General features: G+C 37.8%; 1 protein-coding gene across 2 annotated transcripts; it reads left to right on the top strand.

Annotated features, from left to right (window-relative positions):
• Positions 1 to 969: 969 nt before the first annotated feature.
• RAB14 (RAB14, member RAS oncogene family) lies at positions 970 to 24,494 on the top strand. Of its 2 annotated transcripts, XM_049896916.1 has the most exons (9): positions 970 to 1,250; positions 7,550 to 7,643; positions 10,250 to 10,308; positions 11,433 to 11,486; positions 14,540 to 14,717; positions 18,372 to 18,438; positions 20,427 to 20,514; positions 21,027 to 21,057; positions 22,192 to 24,494. In XM_049896916.1, exons 3-9 carry the CDS (start codon positions 10,257 to 10,259, stop codon positions 22,367 to 22,369), a joined length of 648 nt encoding a protein of 215 aa, XP_049752873.1. In that variant the 5' UTR covers positions 970 to 1,250; positions 7,550 to 7,643; positions 10,250 to 10,256; the 3' UTR covers positions 22,370 to 24,494. The 2 variants fall into 2 exon arrangements, with proteins under 2 accessions (XP_049752873.1, XP_049752872.1); XM_049896915.1 differs by lacking the exon at positions 7,550 to 7,643.
• The last annotated feature ends 648 nt before the right edge of the window (positions 24,495 to 25,142 follow it).

Raw genomic sequence — 25,142 nt, 5'->3', positions numbered from 1 at the left:
CATAGGCTGAAGTAGCTTCTGAAAGATCCTGAACGCCAAAGAGCAAGCTCGAACTTCATTTTGAGGGCACTGAGGCAGGGCTGGCTTATCCACTAGGCATAGTAGCACAGCACTTAGGTCCTACACTTTTAGGAGCCCACAAACATGTTTTGCTATTAATACATTCATCTTTATATCGACACGGTTTTAAAATATAATTTTAAATATACATACGCGTGTTTATATATATATATATTTCTAGAGAGGAACGGCCAAAGAAGGCAAAAATGTCCAGGGCCCACCACCGAGGTGCGCCAAATTTTCGGGGAAGGTAATATTGGCCGACTAAATTGGAAGACGTGCAGTGGTGGATAAATTGTGAAAAATGTGGTCGCTATTTCCCTCCTCCTGTCAAAGCCCTCTCCCCCGAAGTGGGGCTAAAAGGGCAGAGGTGAAACACAGGTCAGAAAGGGCCACTTCCTAGCTGTGTAAACTTGGACAAATGATTTGATCTGAGCATCAGTTTCGCCATCGATAAAATGGGGACATGTGCCTCCTGGGGTTCTGGCCTCATCTGCCTTGCTTACCGCTTTGTACGAGGCAACCCATAAATACACGTTGAATGAATGCAGGAAACGCGTGCTTAGCAGTGGCCGCCATACAGCAAGCGTCCAGTAAGTGGTAGTTGCTGGCACTGAAAATCGTAAAAAGTCCCCAGAGAGACAACCCTAGCTCTCCAGGACCGAAACTAATCTCAGCAGGTTCCACGCGAAACCGCGCCAGGTAACTTCTCTAGGAGACGAGGCCACGCGACTGCGCTTGCGCATAAGCGCTTTTCCCCGCCCCTTCAGGCCGGAGTGCCAGGGGGGTGGGCCTGGGCGGTGACGCGACGAGTCCAAAGGGGTGGACTCAGGAAGGGGCGTGGCTAGGAGGCCGAGCCTCGGCTACCTTCTTCCGGGCTCCGCCAGCTGCGCGCGCATGCTTCTCCCCCTTCTTTTGTGGTCCGGCCCATTGCGAGGGTGACAGGAAACCCTGTGCAGGGAGCGCCGCCATCTTGGGCTAGCCCGAGGAAGATCCTGAGGGAGCCGCCGCAGCAGTCGCCGCTGCCACCGCTACTGCCGCCAGCGGGTCTACACCTCTTCGGCCAGCCCGCCTACCCGCGGGGCCTCGGCCGACCGCCCCGCCTCCTCTCCCTGCGTCTGCTCTCGTCTTCCTCGTCCTGACGGCCCCCTCCCGCCCGGAAAGCTGCCCAGCCACCAGCAACCCCCCAGGTAACCCAGGCCTTCCGCAGTGCTGGTCTAGTTGGGGCCTCCGCGCCCGGCCCTTCTGAGGGGCGGGGGCGGGGACGACGGCGAGCGGGGGCTGCAGGCGGGCGGCGCCGTGCGGGCAGGCCCTGTCAGGCCGCGGCGAGCCTGGGGTCGGCGGTGGGCGCCGCGGCCTGACGGGACTCCCCTGTGGGGCCGGAAGGTGCCCCCAGCGCTGCCCCTGCTAGAGCCGCCTTGGCCTCCCCACCCCAGCGGAGACCTTCGAGGCGCGCGGGAAGGGTGTGTTCCGACCTCGCCTTCCCCGCCTCCTGGGCCGGACTGGGCAAAATCGCAAGTCCTGCAGGCCTCTCTCCTTGCTCCGGTCTCTGCGGCTGCAGACCACCCGCCGGAGTTTATCCGCGCGTGCTGCGCCGCCTTCCAGCCCACGAGCCCCAGACGTGGCATTCCCCGTCCTGTAAGGCCTCAGCTGGCCCTGAGTACAAAAGGCAGCTCTTCTCAAGCTCGCCGGCATCTTGGACTGCCTCCGGTGTCCTTGTTGATGTGGCTAGACCGGCTCGGGCTTCGGGCTGGGGAAGGGGTCTGTGGGGCTGTGCTTGCTCACACTGAGTCTCAGAGGTTAAGTAACTTCGAGATCATTATTGGACGAATCCCTAAAAGGCCTGTGACATCCTGTAAAACCATGAGCCCAGGATGGCATCAAGAAATAAAGTTCGGCATTTCTAGAATTTAAGAAAAGAGGAAGGAACAAGCACATTTGGAGGGTTTGCAGCCTGCTGTGTGCCAGGCACGGTTCTAGGTATCTTCACATGTTTGTTTGAGCCTCACATCACCCGTGGTGGTAAGTTGAGTTTTACCCACTTTACAAGTGGGGAAACTGAGGCTTGAAATTGCGACGTGGCTGGCTAATGATGGCCCCTACAAACAAATGGCCTTTTCGCCACTCTTTGGTTGGTGTTTTGTGTATTACACTTAAAAGCTAGGCTATGGTGAAAAACATTTGAAATGCAGCTACAACTTGATCTCTTTTTTCCTATATTCAGATTGGATGCTCAGAGTCCATGATGTCAGCCACTGCGCTGCCAGTCCTCACTCTTACAACCCCAGGGAAGAGATGGCAAGATTTACATTTTATATAAAATTGGGGTTATGAGAGGGCAAGTGCTTTCCTGGTGGTCCCACAACAAGTGTCAGAGTGTAGATTTGAACTCCTTGCAAAGTTTATTGCTCATTTCATTGCTACAGCACCACTGCCTTTTATTAAGATGTGGGTATTGAGGACAATCTTGACCTAGCAAAATATATCCAGTTTCCCACCCCTCTAGCCCCCCAGCTTTTCCAAAAATTTTCTTCAAAGTTCTTTTTAGGCCATTTTACTTGGTCATCACTTGAGGCGATGCAGTGCTACATTTTTAAAAGTTTTTGCTCTTTGTATTTCCTGTTAAACTTCGTATTTGTTGTATACTATGCTGCAGAATTTGGAGCATTCATACAACTGAGTTTTATCAGTTTTCAAATATCTTAGCACAATCTTAGTAAGATATTGTACTATTAGAAGGAACTTTTTGTTAAGGCAAATAAGATATGTTAAAACTAAGGCTAATGAGAGATGTTTCATTTTTTAAGAATGCTTGAAACATTTTTATATGATTAAAAATGCCAAACTTGGTTGCAGACAGTGATTTACAAATAGAGGTATCAGAGATTCTTCACTTTTTAAAAACTTTTTATTCTAGAAAATTTTAAACATGTACAAAGTATAATGATGAGCTTTTGTATATATACCCATTAGCCAGTGTCAACTGTGCTCAATCTTGTTTCGTCTGAATACACCTGCTCCTCACTCTCGCTGAAGTTATTTTGAAGCAAATCTCAGACATATCATTTCATTAGTAATTTTTTTTTACTGGTACTGTGTAATCCTTTTAACTCTGGTAGTCAGTGCAGATCTTTTTTTTTTTAAGTGCTTTCCTTCTTTGAGTGGAGGTTAAGTATTGGAGTACTTTATTCCCTACTCAGCATGCCATCATAATCAGCTGGAAAACTTTGTCTCTTGATACATGGAGGAATCCAGTTATTTTTTCCTTATTTTACAATATTAACTTATATAAAGGTATGATATTAAATATCAAAAATATTTTTTTAAGTGGATCTCAGGTGTAGGTGGATTATTTTCAGAAGGTTGTACTGCTGTTGAGGAAAGGAAATTGAGTACTCATTTTGATTAGATTAGAAAATTAGATTAACTGCAGCTTTGTGTCCACCTAACTGATAAATCGAGTAGCATTCCACTTTAGTGGGCCTACAAGCAAATCAAAATGCATTCTATCCTTGAGCTCCATGAAGACAGGGACAGTGTTGCTTTATTTGCACGTTACTGTATTATTAAGGCTTAGCACTATGTTTTGTGTTTATTAGATGCTCAACAGTATTTTTATGTTAGACTCACAAAAGCAATCCATCTTGGATTTGGTGTTTTTAACAAAATGTCTTTCATGTAAAAAAAAACTTACTAATTTAAACAATGAGGATAAGAATTTAAGTCACCGCAACTATTCGGTGGGTTGCTTTTTTCTCTGTTATGTCTCGAGTTGGCTATGTAAATATCATATGTTCAGTACAGTAACATCATGTGTTCTGAGGAGTAGAATAAAATAGCTATATAACAGTTGTGAAAGGATTAGGCATAGTGCATAAGTAAACACAGTGAAGAGCTGAACTATAAAAAAAATTGAAAATATACTGTTTCTTTTTTTTAAGTCAGTCATCTGATTGGCTTCATATTATGTTCTCCGTATTATTGGTAAATGCGGAAATAATGTTGGCAATATTATGAGTGGGAGTTTCTTTTTTTTTTTTTTAATTTTAAAAAGTATTATCGAATGAATATAGTACGTGTGTATTATAATTGGAGGCACCTTGGTGGCACAGTTGGCTAAACACTTGGCTGCTAACCAGAAGGTCAGTGGTTCGAACCCACCAGCAGCTCCACAGGAGAAAGACGTGGCGGCTGCTTCCATAAAGACATACAGTCTTGGAATAACCCTGTGGGGCAGTTTTATTAAAATTAGTGCAGAGATGTATAAAGAAAGTCAATAATTTCCCCCTTCCCTTTTTTCTACTCTCGTCCTATGTATTCATCTTAATTTGTTGTGTTTCCTTCCATACAATATGCATATAGGGTTGAGTGTGTGTGTGTATGTGTATGTTTAAAAATGGCATATGCTGTTGCATAAAACTCTGCACCATGCTTTTTTTCCCTTAAAATCATACTTCCTGGTTAAAGCATCTAGACTGAATTTTTAAAAACTAGGTGCATATTATTTCATGGTACAGATATACTTTATTCAGTCATTTCCCTGTTCATGGGAGTTTAGATTGTTTATAGTTTTTTTGCTGTAAAAGTATTGCGTTAAATGCACTTGTACCTGTAGCCTTATGTACTGCACCTTTTTGCTTCTGTAGAATACTTCCAAGTGGATTTCAGGGCCTCTTTGATTTTGATTTTTTGCTGTTATTTCGTTAGTCTATTTTCGTATGTCTTTGGATTATTCTTTTTTTAAACTTTAAATACATTTTCCAAAATGTTTCAGCAGTTCAGACTCCCACAAGTAGTGTGTGTGAAAATGTATCATCATATATGTACCTGCACTTTTCAAAACTAGTCATTTATGCGTTTATGTAATCTTATTAAGGCAGTGTCAGATCCAGTGTGTGGAGATAGTGCTATTCTGTTTTTTGCACAATGATTATTGTTTAATATGCATTTAGTAACCGTTTAGATCTGTATGTATTAACCTGGAAATATGTCCCTAGCTTTGTTAAGTGCAGAAAAGCATGTTGCAGAGTTTTATACAATGGCATAGCCCATTTTAAAATATATTCCTCACCTTAAGTAGTGTTTCATTAAGAGATGAGGTTGAGAAATCCTTTGTAAAGCAGTATTAAGCATAGTTAATGTTTAAAAGGGGCCACTTGAATACACAGCACAGTAATTATTAGTGTTTAATATGCATTCAGTAAACATTTCTCTTGACAGCTAGGAAGGTTAGAGGTAAATTTTATATGTGCTGATATGACATTGTTAAATTTTCAGTACAATTATCCTTCCTCTTTGATTTTGATTTTTTGCTCTTATAGTCATTAGTCTATTTTCGTATGTCTTTTAATAAGCTAGTTGAGGTAGGAATATTCCTGGTGTTTGGAATCAGACCTGGGTTTAAGCTCCAGCTCTGTCATTTACTAACTTTGTATCACTGACCAAATTAGTCATTTCTTCAAACCTTAGTTTCTTCAGTTTTTACATGAACCTCATGATAATGACTCTGTAGAATTGTGAGAGTTAAGTAAGAATTATGGATGACAGTATGGGGAAAAGTAGTGTAGTATCATATGATTTTCTCTCAAAAATATTTATCTTGAGCTTTTTTGTAAGTAGACATACTATAAATTACTATTACTAGATTATTTATCTCTATACATTCTGATCACAATGCATCTTCTGAGTGTAATTATTTAATAATGCTTATTCAGAATATTAAATTAGAACCAAGTGAATGAACTCCGAAAGCACCACTACAGGGCTTCATGGTACAACTTGAAACCACATGAAGGAGGCAGGATGGTGTAGTGGTTCTCTGCCGTCAGAACAGTCCTAGGTTCAGCACAGACTTTGCCACTTAGCTATATGACCTCAGCATGTTTACTTATCTCTTGAGTCTTTTTCCTCATTTGTAAAATGAGGAGAATAGTAGCTGTCTTATAAGGGTAGCAGAAGACTAAAAGGAGCCCTGGTGGCGTAGTGGTTATGTCCTCGGCTACTAAACAAAAGGTTGGTGGCTCGAACCTACCAGCTGCTCAGGATGTTGCAGTCTGCTCCTGTAAAGATTAAAAAAAATTGTTGCCGTCTAGTCAATTCCAGGAAACCCTGGTGGCGTAGTGGTTAAGTGCTATGGCTGCTAACCAAAGGGTCGGCAGTTCGAATCCACCAGGCGCTCCTTGGAAACTCTATGGGGCAGTTAGTTCTACTCTGTCGTATAGAGTCGCTATGAGTTGGAATTGACTCGACGGCACTGGGTTTGGTTTTTTTGGTTTTAGGCAATTCCAATTCATAGCAACCTGATAGGACAGAGTAGAATTGCCCCATGGGGCTTGCAAGGTCGTAATCTCTACGGAAGCAGACTGCCACATCTTTCTCCCATGGAGTGGCTGGGGGGTTCAAACCGCCGACCTTTCAGTTAGCAGTCAAGTGCTTAACCATTGTGCAACCAGGGCTTCTTTTCTGTAGAGATTACAGCCTCGGAAACCCTGTGGAGCAGTTCTGCTCTGTCCTGTAGGGTCGCTATGAGTCAGAATCCACTCGACAGCAATGGGAGTAAGGATTAAATGAGATCAAATGTATTGTATTCAGCACATTGTCTGGAATGTATTAAGTGTCCAGTAATAAATGGTAACTATATTGTGTTTATTACTAGTTTACAAGTTGTTCATCGTGTATTTAGTGATGTCTATTATCTGAATGTAGTACACTCCCCCCCCCCATGGAAATCAGAGGCATTAAAAGAAAACATCTGCATGTGAACTTTATTCAAATACTTTTTGTAAAGTATGGAATAAAGTACATTTTACTCTCACTAGTAGTTGTACACAAGTTATAGAATAATACCAAGGATTTTTAATTAGTGGAAATTATAATGTTGAATGGCTCATGTTTTCAGAGTGTTTGAATTAGACCAATATTTTGTGCCTCTTTTTGGACACCCTTCCTACTGCTGTGCTGTTTGAGTTCTCAAAGCAAAAATACCCTTAAGTGATGGGGGGGAAATCTTTTTCTCTCTTCCAGAGCTAGATAAAAATATATTCCAGACTTTAACAGTGTTATGTTTCACGTTCAAGAGGTTAGGTTGAGAAATCCTTTGTTAAAGCAATATTAACCATAGTTAATATTTAAATGGGGCCACTTAAATACAGATCTACTGCAAATACATAGCATAATTTTGACTGAAAATGTCAGTAAACTGGAGTATCTTTAAACCTAGTCCTATAGGGTCATTATGAGTCGGAATCAGCTTGGTGGCAATAGCTTGGTGCCTCTTACTTAGGAATCCTAGGCGGCGCAAACAGCTAATCACTTGACTAACAACCAAAAGATTGGTGGTTCAAACCCACCTGAGACACCTAGGAAGAAAGGCCTGGAGATAAAGGTTATAGCCTTGAAAGCCCTATGGAACACAGTTCTACTCCGCAACACATGGGGTTGCCATGTGTCAGAACTGACTTGCTGGCAACTGTTTTTTTTTTTTTTTTAGTATCTTACCTTAGAATAGGAAAAAGGAAGACCTCTTATGTGTATTGTTGGCTACAGCGATTGATGCTTTCTGCCCTCCTTGCCTACTGAAATTAGTAAGTTCTGAGTAGTTTCCTTTTTACTCTGCTTTTAGAGTTTATTTTTTCATTTGTGATTTTTAAAAAACTTGAAATGAAAATTCTGTGGTGAGGTGTAGACAAAGCACTGGTATTCAATCTGAAATAGTGGCCATTCTCTTTTATTTGGAATAGTTTATATTAATTAATATTTGGTAATTTTTTTTTAGCATTTTCAAAAGTAGTCATCTCAGTAGATATTTAATGAATGAATGCTTTGTGTGATAGTTAACAAGAACATGAATTGCACAATCAAGACTGGGTTATAATTTCATGATTAGCCTTTCAAGCATTTGGAGTAGAAATTGGAAGTAGAGGCCATAGTTTTACTTAAAATGGGAGGAAGCAAGGTACAACCACAACTTTTAGTTAGAAAAGGGAAAGGAAATAGGTAAGTCAGGAGGAGGAGAAAAGTGTGAGAGAACCAATGATTTAAAGGGAGCAGGAAATGATGACTTTTTCCCAAGTTTGAACAGGGAAAGAAGGAATTAAAATTTTATTTATAAAACATTTATTTTATTTATAGTAATTAAGAGAGGAACTAAAAATTAATTAGAAGAACTTCTGGGAGGAATGCAGGTTAAGAAGTTAATAACTTTTTAATATCATTTTAAATGTAAGACAATTATTTTTTTCCTAGCACTTGGGATCTAAGTCAGAGATGGCCTCAGGACCAAGTTCATTCTTAAAAATTTTACCTCTCCAGCATCTGGAAAAGGGAATCAAGTTACTTTAATATTCAGAGTCAAAGTTAATCTAACTAGAAAAACTCCTTTTCCTGAAAGAACTGGTTAAGGGAGTTTTCTGTGATGTAGACGAATGATTATAAATTTACATCAAGCTGGAACGGGTTACAAGCGGAAATGGCTCACTTTTGCTGAACATAATACTTACAGCTAAGTGCAAAGATTATATTGTATAAAGTGATTGATAATTTATTGTAATTAACACTTTCCTCTTCCCTGCTGACAATAATTCATGTACTTTAAATGTATATATTTTCAATTTATTACATAAAAATTTTATTTGAAATATGGTATATAATAATGTGCTAAACTTGAATAAATGAGCTTCTCCAGTCACATCAAATGTCTAGATTGTATAATGTGACAGTTGACTATAATAGTAAAACAGAACAGATTGATATAAAAGTGCTGTAGATCAGAATTTTGAAATAGGATTAAATCTTTTTATAAATGAAGAATTTTTATCTTTCCTTAAGCTGAAAACTGGTTTGAGAATAAACTTTATTGGAAGTTAACTACCTTAGAAGCAAGGATGGCGAGACTATGTCTCACATACTTTGGACATGTTATCAGAAGGGATCATTCCCTGGAGAAGGACATTATGCTTGGTAAAGTGGAGGGTCAGCAAAAAAGAGGAAGACCCTCAATGAGATGGATTGATACAGTGGCTGCAACAATGAGCTCAAGCATGTCAACAATTGTGAGGATGGCGCAGGACCAGGCAGCGTTTCGTTCTGTAGTACACGGGGTTGCTGTGAGTTGGAACCAACTAACAGCAGTTAACAACAACAACAACCAGTATTAGAATTCACCCCTTGCTTCTGTAGCATGTAGCACAGTGTCTAGTACATTTAAGGCATTCATTTGAATAATTTTTTTTTAAGTTATTAAAAACCCATTGCCGTCGAGTCAGTTCCGACTCAGTGACCCTATAGGACAGGGTAGAACTGCCCCATAGGGTTTCCAGGGAGCGGCTGATCTTTCAGCTTACAACCCAGCTCTTAACCATTGTGCCACCAGGGCTTAAGGATTCTGTAGATAATATCTATCTGAGGGTAAAGGATGGACTGTGATATTTTGACATATCTTCTAATACATAAAATATTCAAATTTTATAACCATAGTACTATTTATGCCATTATTTGTCTCAACTCCTAGAATAGTGAAAGCAGGCACTCAATATATTGTTCATCTGTAAGTCATGTGTTAGGTTTAGCCATATGAAATTGCCAATAATCAACCCCCCTTTTTTTAAACCTACAAGAACAACAGTTTCGTGTGTTCAGTCTAATTCTAACCGTAATTTGGTTTGGGAATAATTGACTACTCTTTCTTTGGGTGCTGTGCTAACCATTGACTTAAAATAGAGTAAAAAAGTTATTTTGTGTTTATAAGTTAGTGGTCACTTTTTATACCATTCTGTTGGAAAAACAGTTCTGAAAAAGTAGACCATCAGTAATTCAGTAGCTCACTTAACAAAGCTGGAGGAATTAAAAAGGGAGGAGGGCTATTTATAATGATGTTTAACTTAAATTTATAAAAATGTCCTTCCTTGTTTGAAAGTTTCAGAATAAGATCTTACTGGATATTTCCTAAAGTGAAATATTGGAGTTATTTTGGTGTTTCTCATATTTCTATAAAGAATATTAAGGCAGTATTCATCTAAGAGAATTTATAAGTTTGATTAGTTTGGGAAATGCAGTTTTATTCTGAGTTACCATAATTGACATTTTGTTTGTATTCAGCGTGTTTTACATATCTCTAAAGGATGACAGTGATCAGCTTGGATAACTTGTGGATACTTTCCTTCTGAAGTAACACAGTTTTCTTTGTTTTTAGTGCCACCATGGCAACTGCACCGTACAACTACTCTTACATCTTTAAGTATATTATTATTGGTAAGTTTAGTTAACTTGTACTCTTGTTCCCCAAAGAAGGTTAATACACAAAATATTTGCATACTAATATATCAGTTCAGAAGGAACAGATGATTTTCTTGCTGCACAATTAAAGCACCCTTGATAAGATTATTTTTGCATTAATAGTGGCTCTAGATACTTCTGTAATATAATGCTGGGCAACTTATGAAGTGATACTGGTTGTTCTTGAGGGCTCTCTGAAAGTTTGTTAATACTGGGACTGAGATTAATTTCCTAGGAGTGCTGAAACATCTCCCAAAATACCAGGAAAGCCTTCAGATCCCTCTGGATTCCAAAAATTGGTAGAGAAAATTGAGAATGAATTGTGTAATATACATGAAATATAATAATGGTGTTTTTTTCCCTTAAGTTTCCAGGTTTTGCTCAAATTAAAACTCTTTATGCTGCTTATTAAGAATAGTTGTAAGAAGACAGTGTAAAGTACTTTTTCAATTAAATTTTCACATTAGAATATGTTACTTTAATGTTGAGCTATGTAACTGTGTAATATTTTCTTCACCAAGAGTTAAAACTGTTGTAGTACAGTAAGAGATGACATCTCTTCTATTATGTAACACAAACTACTTTCTGTAGATTTATACAAGAAATATGAGATAAGACGGGACCTAGTGAGTGAATCAAGTTTCCGTACTCAATTTGTTATTTCTGCTTGTTATGATGCCCTATTTGTAACTCCAAGAAGTCTTTTGCTTCTGCAGGTTATGGGAGAAAAAAAGCAAAACTTGGTGTTCCACAGTTGAAATAATTCAGAGTAAAAACTACCATTATAACCATGTCTCTGCTAAAAATCACTTCCTAGCCGGTGGCTATTTATTAAAGTAGTAATTAATTAGAAAAACAATAATTTACAGTCAAATTCTGTCATTTCTAAAGGTGAGACTAGTCAGTTTATAATTCACAGTGAAAACTGACTTCTAGGCTCTTTTGAACTTCATTATGAAATATGGAAATACAGCTTTTCTAGGTGTCCTAGAAATTTGTGATGTGATTTGGTGTAAGGGGTGTAACAGTCATTGACTATGATTATGAGAGTATAGATTGAGAAATGTAATTGCCATCTGAAACTTTTTTTTTTTGAACAGGGGACATGGGAGTAGGAAAATCTTGCTTGCTTCATCAATTTACAGAAAAAAAATGTAAGTTCAATATGTGAGGTAAAATATTAGTAGATTTCTTTATAGTTTCTTTTAAAAAAATGTCATTTTCATTGTACTCTGTGCATTTAAGGAGTCCCTGGGTGGCGCAAATGGTTAAGTGATTGACTTATTAGCTGAAAGGTTGGGTGTTCAAAGCCATCCAGAGACACATCGGAAGCCAGTCCTGGCGACCTGCTTCTGAAAGGTCACAGCTTTGGAAACCCTATAGAGCAGTTCTACTCCGCACATGTGAGTCAGAATCGAGTCGACAGCAACTAGCAAATAAAATTAAATATGCTGGGATATTTAGAGTGTTGAGTTTTTAAATGCAATGTAGAATTTGATTTGTTTAGATTTCTTGATGGTAAAAACTTAAATTTTTAAAAATGCATAGTATAATGTCATATTTAAATAATCTCACTTTATTGTTCTCTAAACTTCCATTATAGGAATTGTCTTATTAGAGGAAAATTGCTGTGTATGTCATTTGTTAATTACAGAGAAGTAGATTTGGAATATTTAAAGTGAAATTCTTTCTATGTTCATTCATGATCAGTGTGATTAAGATTCAAAGCACAATTCAGCTTTGTCTTGAGGGGTAGTAGAAGGGGCCGGTATGCTAAATATGGGGTTCTTGGGTGGTGAAACCAATCAAGGACTGAGTTACTTAACTGAAAGGTTGGTTATTTTGATCCACCCAGAGGTGCCTTGGAAGAAAGGCCTGGTGATCTGAAAGATCACAGCATTGAAAACCCTATGGAGCTCAATTCTCTGAAACACATGGAGTTGCCATGAGTCAGACTTGAGAGCAACTTGGTTTTGTGTGTGTGTGTGTGTGTGCAAATTGACAAACTGGGTAGGTATCTGCTGGTCTTTTTTCTCATCTCACCTGCAATTACTCATGTGGTTACAGACATCTGGAGTCTCAGTTGGGGGTGAAAAATCCAAGATGGATTCATTCAGATTTGTTTTTCTTTTTAGTATTTTGTTGTGTTTTTGGTGAAAGGTTCACAGTAAATTAATTCCCATTTAACAATTTATATATATATATATATTGTTTGGAGCCCTGGTGGCTCAGTGGTTAGGAGCTTGGCTGCTAACGAAAAGGTCAGTGGTTTGAATCCACCGGCCACGCCATGGAAACCCTATGGGCCGGTTACACTCCGTCTTGTAGGTTCACTTAGGAGTTGGAATCAATTCAGTGGCAATGGGTTTTTGATACATACTGTTCAGTGACATTGGTTACATTTTTCACAGTGTGTCAGCATTCTAATTATTTCTATCCTGGTTGTTCGATTTCCATTAATCTAGCTTCCCTGCCTCCCCCTACCCCCAGTAACTGGTTTTTATGCTAAATATAATAGAAAATTTTCTATATTCTTTTGAAATTGTTTCTATGGCATTTTTGTGCTTTTTACCATAGAGATTTGATATAACATTTTATGATGTGTCCAGTGGCCTTGTGTGTACTTATACCATAAAATAATGGGTTTAGGTTGTCAGTGATGTAATTATAAGGAAAAGACTAATATATTTGTCCTGTTGTTGCTGCAGCTTCGTGTTGTTGAGTCAATTCCGACTCCTAGCAACCCTGTGGGGCAGTGTAGAGGTGCCCCATAGCGTTTCCTAGGCTGTAACTTTTTTTTCCCCTCTCTTTTTTCTTTATTTCGCATGCAGAAATTTATACACATGTTGTTTTGTGACATTAGTTGCAGTCCCCACAATGTGATAGCACATTTCTCTCTTTACACTCTGGGTTCCCTGTGTCCATTCAACCAGTTCCTGTCCCTTCCTGCCTCCAGTCAGGAGCCACCCATTTGATTGAACTAAAAAAGCACAGTCTTTGTGTGTATTATTTTTTGTGTTATAGTCCTGTCTATAATCTTTGTCCGAAGACTGGGATTCGAGAATGGTTTCAGTTCTGGGTTAACAGAGCATCCAAGGGCCATAGTTTTGGGGGTTCCTCTGGTCTCTGTCAGACCATGAAGTCTGGTCTTTTTACATGAATTTGAATCTGCTCTGCACTTTTCTCCTGCTCTGTCCGGGACTCCCTGTTGTGTTCTCCTGTCAGGGCGGTTGTTGGTGGTGGCTGGGCACCATCCAGCTCTGGTCTCAGGCTGGTGGAGTCTGGTTTATGTGGACCTTAGTTTCATGGGCTAGTTTTTCTTGTGTCATTGGTGTTCTTCCTTCTCCTTTGCTCCAAGTGGGCTGGGACCAGTTGATGCATCTTAGATGGCCACTCGCAATCCTAGGCTGTAATCTTTATGGGAGCAGATTGCCAGGTATTTTCTCCTGTTGTGTGGCTGATGGGTTCAAACTGCTGCCTTTTTGGTTAGCAGCCAAGCGCTTTAACCATTGTGCTACTAGGGTTCCTTCCCAGTGTCCTAGACATGTAATTCATCAATGTATAATTATAAGTATGTATTAAACATCACGGTATCTTTTGAGGCACTGATGGTAATTTTCCAGGATGAAAATTTGATTACAGCTCTTACAAGGATTTCTAATGCCTTTGATTGATTGGTTATATGTAATAATTGTCCAAAGGCTATATAGTAAAATGTGTAAAGTATTTATTAAAATCTTTATTTTTACTTAGCAGCTTTTTCTAGTCCACGAGTCAGTAAACTATGGCCTGTGGACCAAATCCAGCCACTGCCTGTTGTTGTAAATTTAGTTTTACTGAAACAAAGCCACATCCATTTTATGTATTGTCTGTGGTTACTCTTGTGCTTCACCCACAGTAGTTGAATACTAGTGACGGAGACGGTATCGTCTACAAAGCCTCAAATCTGGCTTTACAAACTTCCTTTACAGAAGTTTGCTGACCCCTGTTCTAGTCCAGTCACATTCCTCTGGTTTCTTACTTCTGGATCTTTGCTAATTTGATTTTCAGTGTATTATCAAGTATATTTATAATCTACAAGAATTAATACATCATTTGATTACTCAATGACTTCAAATTCATTTGATTTTTTTTTCACCCAACCAATCTCAATTTGAAGTTTTCTGGAAATTGGGGATATTATAATATATTTTTTCCTCCCTAACAGTTATGGCTGATTGTCCTCACACAATCGGTGTTGAATTTGGTACAAGAATAATTGAAGTTAGTGGCCAAAAAATCAAACTGCAGATTTGGGATACAGCAGGACAGGAGCGGTTTAGGGCTGTTACACGAAGCTACTACAGAGGTGCTGCGGGAGCACTTATGGTGTATGATATCACTAGGTAAGAGACAATAAGTTTTCAATTTTCGTACTTTATATAAGTACTTAATAAGTTTTCAGATTTTGTACTTTAGGCATTGATGTTTCTCTTTTATTGGTTTAGACATTCTTTGACTTGTAATTGTATGACTGTAAATGAAATTATTTGGGATTTATAGTTTCTTCCCTAAATTGCTGTGTAAAACTTGATGACAAAACATGTTGACGTCCTTTTCTGAAAGTGGGTATGACTGAAAAAAACTAGAAGACGGTGGGCGGAGTGAATGGGAAGAATACAGTTGAAAAGTAGCGTAAGTGGAATTAGTTCAGGTGAAATAATATTTTATACCAAACTTTATTCCTTTCACACCAGTAGAAAGCACACAAGTCTTGAGGAATTACTCTGTTCAGTTTCTAATGTTAAAATTGACACCTTCTCAAAATAAGGCCAAAGAATTAAGTATTTCTGCTAATCCAGCATGGTAGATTATCAATAGTTCTTATACTTGGATCTGACGGTGTTTTGAGTATTTCTTTATATTCCCTTTTGTCCTAAAATGAATTAAAGTGGCTTACAGTACTGCATGCAGGAAGATTAAATTTTTTTTTAACTTTTATTGAACTTCAAGTGAACGTTTACAATTCAAGTCAGTCTGTCACATATAAGTTTACATACATCTTATTCTGTACTCCCACTTGCTCTCCCCCTAATGAGTCAGCCCTTCCAGTCACTCCTTTCGTGACAATTTTGCCAGCTTCCCACTCTCTCTATCCTCCCATCCCCCCTCCAGACAGGAGATGCCAACACAGGCTCAAGTGTCCACCTGATATTACTAGCTCACTAGGAAGATTAAATTTATTTGACTATTTCTGGAAACTCAAAACAGTTGATAGAAAGTAACAAGCATGGGCTGTAAAGGTTTGACTTTGGAGAACATGGGAAACTGCACCACTTCATTAGACCTTGTGCCGTTTGTATACTGTGAGCTAGAAAATGAACTGGACCACATTTTGTGCTGATGCAGAACTGCACCCTAAAGCAGTGTGACTCTTGTCTCACTTGGCGGGGGGAGGGGCAGGGTGGGAGAGTGGGACCAAGTGATAATTAGACTTTTTGAGAAATGTTTTAGACTGTTTCCTTCTTGAAGAGTCATGATGCATGTTAGCATATTAGGACTCTCAGAACTTCTGCAGTGAAGAAGTTCTTTACTGTTTAACTTAGTTTTAATGTCTTTTCTAAGCTTACTTTATTGAGCTTAGAAACATACTTTTAAACATAGCTTTTAAGCACAGTAAATACCTTTGGCAAAACTTATTTATTCAGGTCATCAGAAGTGCTTTAGCTGGAAACAGATGTCCACAACTGATGAATGGATGAATAAAATGTGGTATATCCATACAATGGAATATTATTCAGCTAAAATAAGGAATGAAGTTCTGATATATACTACAAATGTGGATGAACCTTGAACACAGTATGCTGAGTCAGAGAAGCCAGGCACAAAAGGCCACGTAGTATATAATTCCATTTATGTGAGCTATCTAGAATAGGCAAATCTGTGGAGACAGACAGTATATTGGTAGTTTGGATGGGGAGTGACTAGTCATTGGCATAGGAGGTTTCTTTTGAGGGTGATGAAAATGTTCTGTAATTAGATAGGGGAGATCACTATACAACTGTGTGAATATACTAAAACCCACTAAATTGTATGCTTTAAGGTGAGTTTTGTAGTACTATATTGTATCTCAGTAAAGCTATTATTAACATAAGTATTTTAGGTCTTAGGTGCTTGATTCAGTGTCATTATAGTGACGTTGCATGACACTTATTTTTTCTACTTTTCTTCCTATTAATCTTTGACATTTTATAAACTTAAAAGTCTCTAATAATACTTTTTATTCTTGGGACTCTAATTCTTACAAGGTACTTTCCTAAATTGATAGCATAGCAGTCATTTGACCATATCAATCATTTGATGTATCATATCCAAACTCCACACCAAAGTCAGGGATATTTTAACACTTTTATTTTAGCACTAGTACCACTACTTGTCAATATTTGGATGATACTGTATTTATAGATTTAAAATTATAATAACAATGAATTTTAAGTTAGTGTGACAGTTATCAGAATCACAGGACAAGTACATGTAAATAATAAGGCGAATGAATACATATTAATGACACTTCCATAGAATGCATATTTCTGTTTACCAGGTTAAAGTGGTGGCAGTTTGTAATGCACTCTTCCTGCTAGCTTGGAAATTTTAATAGTTATCAAAATCAGTATAAATGTTTTTGAACTTGTGTTAAAGTTTTGTGCATGAAGTAAGACATCTGTTGTGTAAAAACGAGGTATGCCAGCACTACAGATATTGATCAGTGATAAGGCTTGTACTTTTTAGAAATTGTATTTGACCATTGTTTACTTAGAAAATTCTAAAACGTAAGAAAAAAAGATGTTATTTTGGTTTATATGACATTAGGGTTTTTTGAAATTTAGGTGGTGACTTACGTATAATGTGATACAGTATAATAAAAAGAGAGACTGAGTAAGGCATTCTTTTTAGTTCCCACTGGAAAAGGATTAAATATATGTAATACTGAGCTTCATGTAACCACCAGCAGCTGGTGAACATTGAATGTACTCAAAGGCTAAACCAGAAACACGTAGAGGACATGCGGTGGGTGGAAAAGGGTTCTAGGCCTGGCTCTGTGAAATCAAATCTTTGTGGGCTTCTGTTTCCTTACCTGTTAAATGCGTAAGATGGGTTAATGGTTCTGTGAGTCTATAAATCAAAAACATTTGAACCTTCAAAATTTGTATTGTCTTGATAGTAGTAGACTGTACTGTGTATAATACTATAAATTATTTTGATTTGTTTGCTATCTTAGGGCCTACTTGACTAGTGCAAATGAGCCATAAGTTTTAACTCTTGCTTGGAGAAAGTTGAGGAAGAGGTCAATCTGTATCCCAAAACGATTTAGCTGCCTGGCAAATAAGAATACAAAGTTAAGATAAGCTAGCTCTCTGATATGTAGGGAGTTGAATTTACAGTCAGATATATTACATGCCTTTTTAAAGCTGGCTTTTATGATGCAGTTACCTTTCTCTTTAAATTATTATTAAAGAAAGATGAACTATTAAATTATTAAAGAAAGGTGCAATAGTGTGACAATCTTGGTTTCTCACTGACAATTACTAAAATTTAAAGACTGATGAAAAAATGTTTTTTCCGAGTGTCCTTGGTTAGGCATTTTGGTACTTTATTTTGTCATCGAAAATCTGGATGATTTATTTCAATAATTTTAGTTTTAACTTTAAGACAGAAAATTCTGAGTTCAGAATTGTTTTCTATGTTTGTTCCTTGCTTACTGGTCTGTTTATGAATGTGCTTTCAATGTAAGTAATTTACTCTTGACATGTAAATAATTAGCAAAGTTGTTGGATATTGAATTATTTATTTTAAAATAATGTGTCTGGCTAAATTTTTGATTGATAATTACGTGGTTATATTTAACAACAGTTGTTCTTTCGAGTAACAGTCTAGTCAAAGCAGAAATACTTTCTTAGGATCTGTTGATTAAAGTGTATATTTAAAATATTTATTGAAGTTTCTTTTTTTTAATGGCAATTGTATGTAATGGTCACAACTTTAAACTTTAATTTTTGCAGAAGAAGTACATATAACCACTTAAGCAGCTGGTTGACAGATGCAAGAAATCTTACTAATCCAAATACTGTAAGTTAAATGATACCTATTTTATATAAGATTTAAAATTTTAAGTAACCTAAAAAGGGAAGCCATTTTACTGGTGGGATTTTTTTTGGGTTTGGGTACTAAGAATGAGAGAATCTTGTTTTATTCTTAAATTAGTTGAAGCAAACATTTTTTTTTTTTTTAATTTTTAATCACCCTAGGTTTTGTATTTTATTATACTTGGATTTTGTTCACGTTTATGGTTAAAAAGAAAAAGTTATAAATGGGGTGGTGATCCAGTAGAGGCTATGAAACGTGAAATTACCATTTTTCAAGGGATCTGCATTAGTTTCACAAACGTTACCATTGGGGGAACTGGGCACAAGGGATCTCTGTATTATTTTTTACAATTGCATGTGAATTTATAATAATCTTAGTAGAAAATTTCAATTAAAATAAAGGGGATCTGCATGCTTAAAAAAATTAGTTTCTGTTTTAGTTTTTCCTAGGGCTGATGTAACAAAATACCACTAAGTGCTGTAACACAAAGGAACAGAAATTAATTTTTTTAAAGGAGCACAGTACTTAGGGGTCATACTCATTTTTTTAAATTTTGAATATTGTTTTAGGTATAAGTTTACACAGTAAATTAGTTTCCCATTCAACAAGTCATTCATAGATTGTTCTCTGACATTGGTTATCTATAACTGCAATGTGTCAGCACTGTCCCCATTTCCATACTGCCTTCCCCGTATCCATCCTTCCAGTTTCCCTGCCTCTCTTGCCTTCTCTTCTTTGCTGTTGGGCAAATAGTGCCCGCTTGGTCTTGTACAGTTGACTGTTCTAAGGAACACATTCCTCACACGTGTTACTTATTTTATAGGCCAATCTATTATTTTGGCTGAAAGGTGACCTCCAGGGGTGGCTTCCATTCCAGGATAAAAGGGTGTCTTTGGGCGATAATCTTCGCGTCCCTCCAGTCTGTCAGTCCAGTAAATCTGGTCTTTTTTATGTATTTGAGTTTCCTTCTATATTTTTCTCCCATTCTAACCAGGACCTTCTATTGTGTCCCTGGTCAGAGTGGTCAGTAGTGGTAGATGGGAACCATCTAACTCTTCTGGTCTTCTGGTCTCAGGGTACAGGAGGCTGTGGTTCATTTGGGCCATTAGTCCTGTGGACTGATAGCTTCCTTGAGTCTTTGGCTTCCTTCACTGTCTTGCTTCAGGCATTAAGAGACCAATAGTTGTATCTTAGATGGCGACTCGTTCGCAAGTTTTTAAGACTCCAGACACAACTCACCAAACTAGGATATAGAACATAACTTTGTGAAGCACATTATGCCAGTTGAGTGAGATATCCCACAAGACTATGGTCCTAATCTTTCAAACCCAGGTATTCAATCCTGCGAGATGTTTGGTTATGTCTAAGAAATATTCACAACTGTGCCCCCATGTGCTTTATTATATATACGTGCATATAGTCACATAGATGCATATACATAAACATGCATACACCAGAAAAAAAAGAAAAAACCCAACCAAACCTCTTGCCGTTGAATCGATTCCAACTCATAGCACCCCTATAGGACAGAGCAGAACTGCCCCATAAGGTTTCAAGGAGCAGCTAGTGGATTCAAACTGCAGACCTTTTGGTTAGCAGCCTGAGCTCTTAACCACTGTGCCACTGGGGCTCCACACCTATACACATATATCTATACATACCTATACACATATATGCTTACCTACATACATACAGACCTGCAGGTGTATATTTTTGGTTGTTCTTGCTGTTGTTTGAAAATTATATATTCCATAGCAGTTACCAACAGGTTCTTCTTGTTTACTTTTTAGTGACATCGTTTACATTCGTCAGGCTGTTATATTTCAACCTTATTCATTGTGTTACCACTTGGTTTCCTTTTTAGGCCTAGATTTTTTTTTTAATCAAGATTTTTGGATTTCAGAATATGCATGGTTGGTTTAAATGATTGCTTTTGTTTGAAGACATCTTTCTTTTTGGTTACAAATTAGGTAATAATTCTCATAGGAAATAAAGCAGATTTGGAGGCACAGAGAGATGTTACATATGAAGAAGCCAAACAGTTTGCTGAAGAAAATGGTGCGTTTCTTTTAATGGCTTTTGAGGGGAGGGGGTCACAGTTGGAATTTCTGAGGAAAGGTGGGATTTTGATATTGCAGATTATTTGACATTTCTTTTTCGCATACTGCACAAAAATCTCAAGAATGAGGAAATGACAAAATGTGTTTCTGATTCATGTTGGGGGTTGCACAGGTATTTAATGAGAAATATAAAGATTGCCCCCGTCTCAAACTCATGCTCATTAAACATTATGGTACCCAGAAAACCCACTGCCGTCGATTCCGACTCATAGTGACCCTATAGGACAGAGTAGAACTGCCCCAAAGTTTCCAACGAGTACCTGGTGGATTTGAACTGCTGACCTTTTGGTTAGCAATTGTAGCGCTTAACCACTACACTACCAGGGTTTCCAAATATTATGGTAGGAGTATTAAAAGCTAATGGGAAACTTTTATTCAGATGTTACGGAAGAAAATGCCCTTATGAATTAACTTGAAATATCCTAATCATTGTGTGAATTTTATTTTTAGGCTTATTGTTCCTTGAAGCAAGTGCAAAAACGTAAGTATGGCTAAAGTGTAGATCATGTTTTGGTTACACTGAAGTTTCTCAAATAAAGTAGTAGAACCTTGAATATGAGAAAGGTGTATATCACTCCGTAGGATAAGTTTCTATGTGTAGTGGTCATGGCAGGGAGAAGAGGAAAGCAAGCATCCCTTTACTTCCTGTCTCAAATTTCAAAATAATATTAATTTTTGTTACACTACCTAAAAGATTGTACCTTGATTTTATACCCATTGGTAACCCAGGTTAAAAAAATAAAACTGTGTTTGCATTTCAAAAGTGTTTGACTTTCACAACTGAGGTTAGAGTTTGGCATCTCAGACCCAAGCTTGGTCAGCTTGTTCATATGATACTTCCCATCATGGTAAAAAGCACAACTTAAGGAAATATTCAAAATGTAAGAATAATCAGAAGCATAAGTAACATTTTCTAATTGTTCTTCCATGTCCATATTGAACCCTAGGACTCCTATCATAGTTTCTCATTAACTAGGCCAAAAATGCCTTGCAGTGGTAAGGAGAGGCTAGCCCCTTATTGTTTAGCCCTATCTGTGCTGTTAGTCCTAAAGGAACCGAAGTGTGAACATGGCTAAGCACAGATATGTCACCATTACATGATAAAAAACAGCATAGTCCATGCAAATTCCTGGAATCCTGTATGTTTGGGGATATTTTTTGGAATATTCACTCTGTTATCACAGAAATGGCCTGGTTGACTGTCATATTTTATATTAGTATATAGCATTTTAATGATTTGAACACATATACCATATTTTTATGCCAAGTGTTACTGTAAAAAAATTTGCTTAGCAAACTTAAAACACCTTGTGGGGAAGAGGGCGTGGTTGGCAAACAAACGTAGAAGGTGTGCGTTATTTACATAAAAATATGGTAGTTATCCAAATAGGCTTTGTAGAAACAGCTCTTAGTATCATGTGTATATGCTTTCCACAGAAAATATTTTCCCATGTTGTTCTCTTAGCTCAGTCTCTGGTAATCTCTTATTAGATGACAGTGGCTAAGTTGAAGACATCATGGCAGTTGACTAAAGGTTAGCAAAAGGTCAGTGTATAATGTCTTGTCTTTTGTAGAAAACTATGGTTCTCGAATAAACTTGTTAATTGCCTCTTAGGGGAGAGAACGTAGAAGATGCGTTCCTTGAGGCTGCCAAGAAAATCTATCAGAATATTCAGGATGGAAGCCTGGATCTGAATGCTGCCGAGTCTGGTGTACAACATAAACCCTCAGCTCCACAGGGAGGCCGGCTAACCAGTGAACCCCAACCCCAGAGAGAAGGCTGTGGCTGCTAGTGACCTCTTTGCCATGGCCCCTCATTTGACCTTTCACCTATGTCTGTTGGAAGCAGTACTTTTTACTGCCTCATTGTCTTCTGTACATCTTACTGGGTTTAATTAAAAAAAAAGAAAAAACAAGAAAAAACAACTCTGTTGTAAAAAACAGTTTAACACAATACTAAACTGCTAAACAACTAGATGTAATCAGGTTATCAAAGGCAAGTAGAGTTATAAATCTCTCCTGCATGGTAAATCTAGACTTTTTTCCCCCCTTGATTGTCCTCGTGATGGGTATGTCACCAGTACATGATTTAAACTGAGCACTGATGCTGGACTTCATGATTTTTACCTCCCCTCTTACTCCCCACCCCCTTTGACAAGGCTTTGTCTCACTGTACGGTTTAATTTGATGATACCTTAAGCTTTTCTCCCCATCTTTAACTGTTCAAGTATGTCTGTTGTAATAAGTTTATTGCTGTGAAATGACTTCTTACGGTAGAGAAGGGGTTCTGTAACTGCTTTTTTGTTTTGTTTTTGTTGGACAGATTCCCTATTGTGTGGATGGCATTTTTCATGAGGAGGTTTGCTTCTGTCTTAGCCTTGTATAGGGAAAATATCCATTTATTTTTTTTCTCTTGTGCTTAATTAATAGCTTTATCTTTTTTTTATACTATTTTATCCTTTTCTCTTTAACAGAAAGTAAATATGTATAAAATTTGAAGGAACTGAACTAACCATACATTCTGTGTATATTATTTTAATGAAGAAAATAAATTGATTACTGGCATTAGAACAGTATAAAGTACCAGTTTGTACAGTATGACCTATACGTGACCGTGTTACTCCCCTTCCATTTTCCAAAAGGAAATTAAACAACTGCAGTTCACCGTACTGGCTCCACTCCTTGGTGCTGGCAGTGTTTGGGGACATGCTGGAAAGAGCTCCTAGCATCAGAGCATTAACACTAGCAGATTCTGTTCCATCTTTGCACCATGGCTTACCTGCTGACTTTAACTCTTCTTGTGCAATCGACAATGTGCTAACCTGCTTTTCTCTTTTAGGAAACGTTTTGCATTACAGGCTGCATTTCTTGCCTTACTGTATAGAAAAAGACAAAAGGCTGGGTTTATTATTGCACATTTTAAGCTTTTATACCTTTATCTTTTTGGAATGGTCAGATTCTGAATCCAACAGCTAGAACCACAGGTCTGCTGTTAAGGGATTTTAAATTGTGCGTTTTTTACACTTCAGTGAAATAATTTTTCTCTTGTGTTCATAGCATGAAGGGGCTGTTTTATGTCATGTTGGCATAAATTGTTTTGTGAAAGGGGAAGTTTTTAAAGGTACTGTTTGTGCCGATACAAAGTAAGTTACTACTTTGCATTAGGTGGTTTGGCTATTGAAAGAATACTGTATTGTAAGAGAAACAGTTTGATTTCTTCAGATGACAGATTTGTTTTACCAAGTTCTTTACTGCTGTGTACTGATTTTAACTGAGCTTAGGGTTCAGGGGCTGGGAATTGAGATGTCATTTGAAATAGGTAAACCTCAGCACATTATACAAAATGCACCCAGCTCAACTGTGTTTGAAATACACATTTTAAATCCCTCTTTACAGACACTAAAATAAAAGTACATCTTTCTGGGTTGAAAACACATGGTAGTACCAGAGTATTATACAGTCAATGTTAAATAAAAAGCCAAAACTGGAATGTGCAGAAAATACGATTTGGTTAATTTGTGGGCTTACCTTTATTTTTGTCTTTAAGCTTTTTTAAAAACCAAGATTCCTGAAGTACATTGGTATATTCTGTTAAAGACTTAACGGTGATCCATTTTGCTTACACTGTTGCATCACAAGGAACTTGCCCAGGGACCATGACCTGCTGGTTTGTGTATATATTTACAAAACAAAATAAACAAACCACCCATTGGGATATAAGGTAGCAATCACAAACTAAAGACTGTGGCTTGTTTAGGTGCAATACCCTGTTTCCCAAAGTTAGTTACAGTGGGTCTTATTGTTTTTGTGATAGAAGGATTTATTCAGACTGCTGTACTCTTCATTTGATGTAACAAAATGCTATTAATCTAAATATTTGTAAATAAAGTACCTGTATCTAGATTAAATTAAAATTGGTTGCATTATTTTCTGAACTACAATAGGATTTCTTATTTTCTCAGGCGAACATTTATTTGACTTGTCAGTTTTTACAGCAGGAATTGTCCTTATTTATTGTATAAAGAGAAGTCTACATATGTAGCATATAAAACTACATCACTAAGTTAATTGAGCTACAGTTTTATCCCTGTATTTGGATCACACTTGCAGTATGTTTTCAGTCAAACTTTTTTCAGTGTGAGATCAGCATATTTGGTGGCTGATAGTATTCCCCCTTGACTGTACTTGGGGCCAAATTCAGTTACTTGCATGTGCAATCCCTTATAATAAATGTGGGTGCTAAAACAGTGGAACAGATTGCCATATCGTAAATATCCGTGTATTAGGCACTGGGCAGTATGCTTTGGAGAGAATGGGAAATTCTCTTAATTTTTAACCCATGACAGCGTACTGCTTGTGTGCGTCACCTGCTTCCCTAGGTTACTCATTGCCCTCGCACCTTGAGGAGGCCCTCCTGATTAGCAGTTGACGCTCAGTACTATATGCATTAGACATTCCAGTAAGTGCTCAAGTATTTTTCGTGGACAATAAAGTGTTTGATGCACTATCCTTGATTTTTTTTTTTTTGGATCGGTGGTGTTCACATCTAGTTAGAGATAGTAAAGT

This window comes from Elephas maximus, chromosome 9 (genome assembly GCF_024166365.1).
Source record: "Elephas maximus indicus isolate mEleMax1 chromosome 9, mEleMax1 primary haplotype, whole genome shotgun sequence".
NCBI classification, from domain to species: domain Eukaryota; kingdom Metazoa; phylum Chordata; class Mammalia; order Proboscidea; family Elephantidae; genus Elephas; species Elephas maximus.
This window is presented reverse-complemented; position numbering and strand designations above follow the sequence as displayed.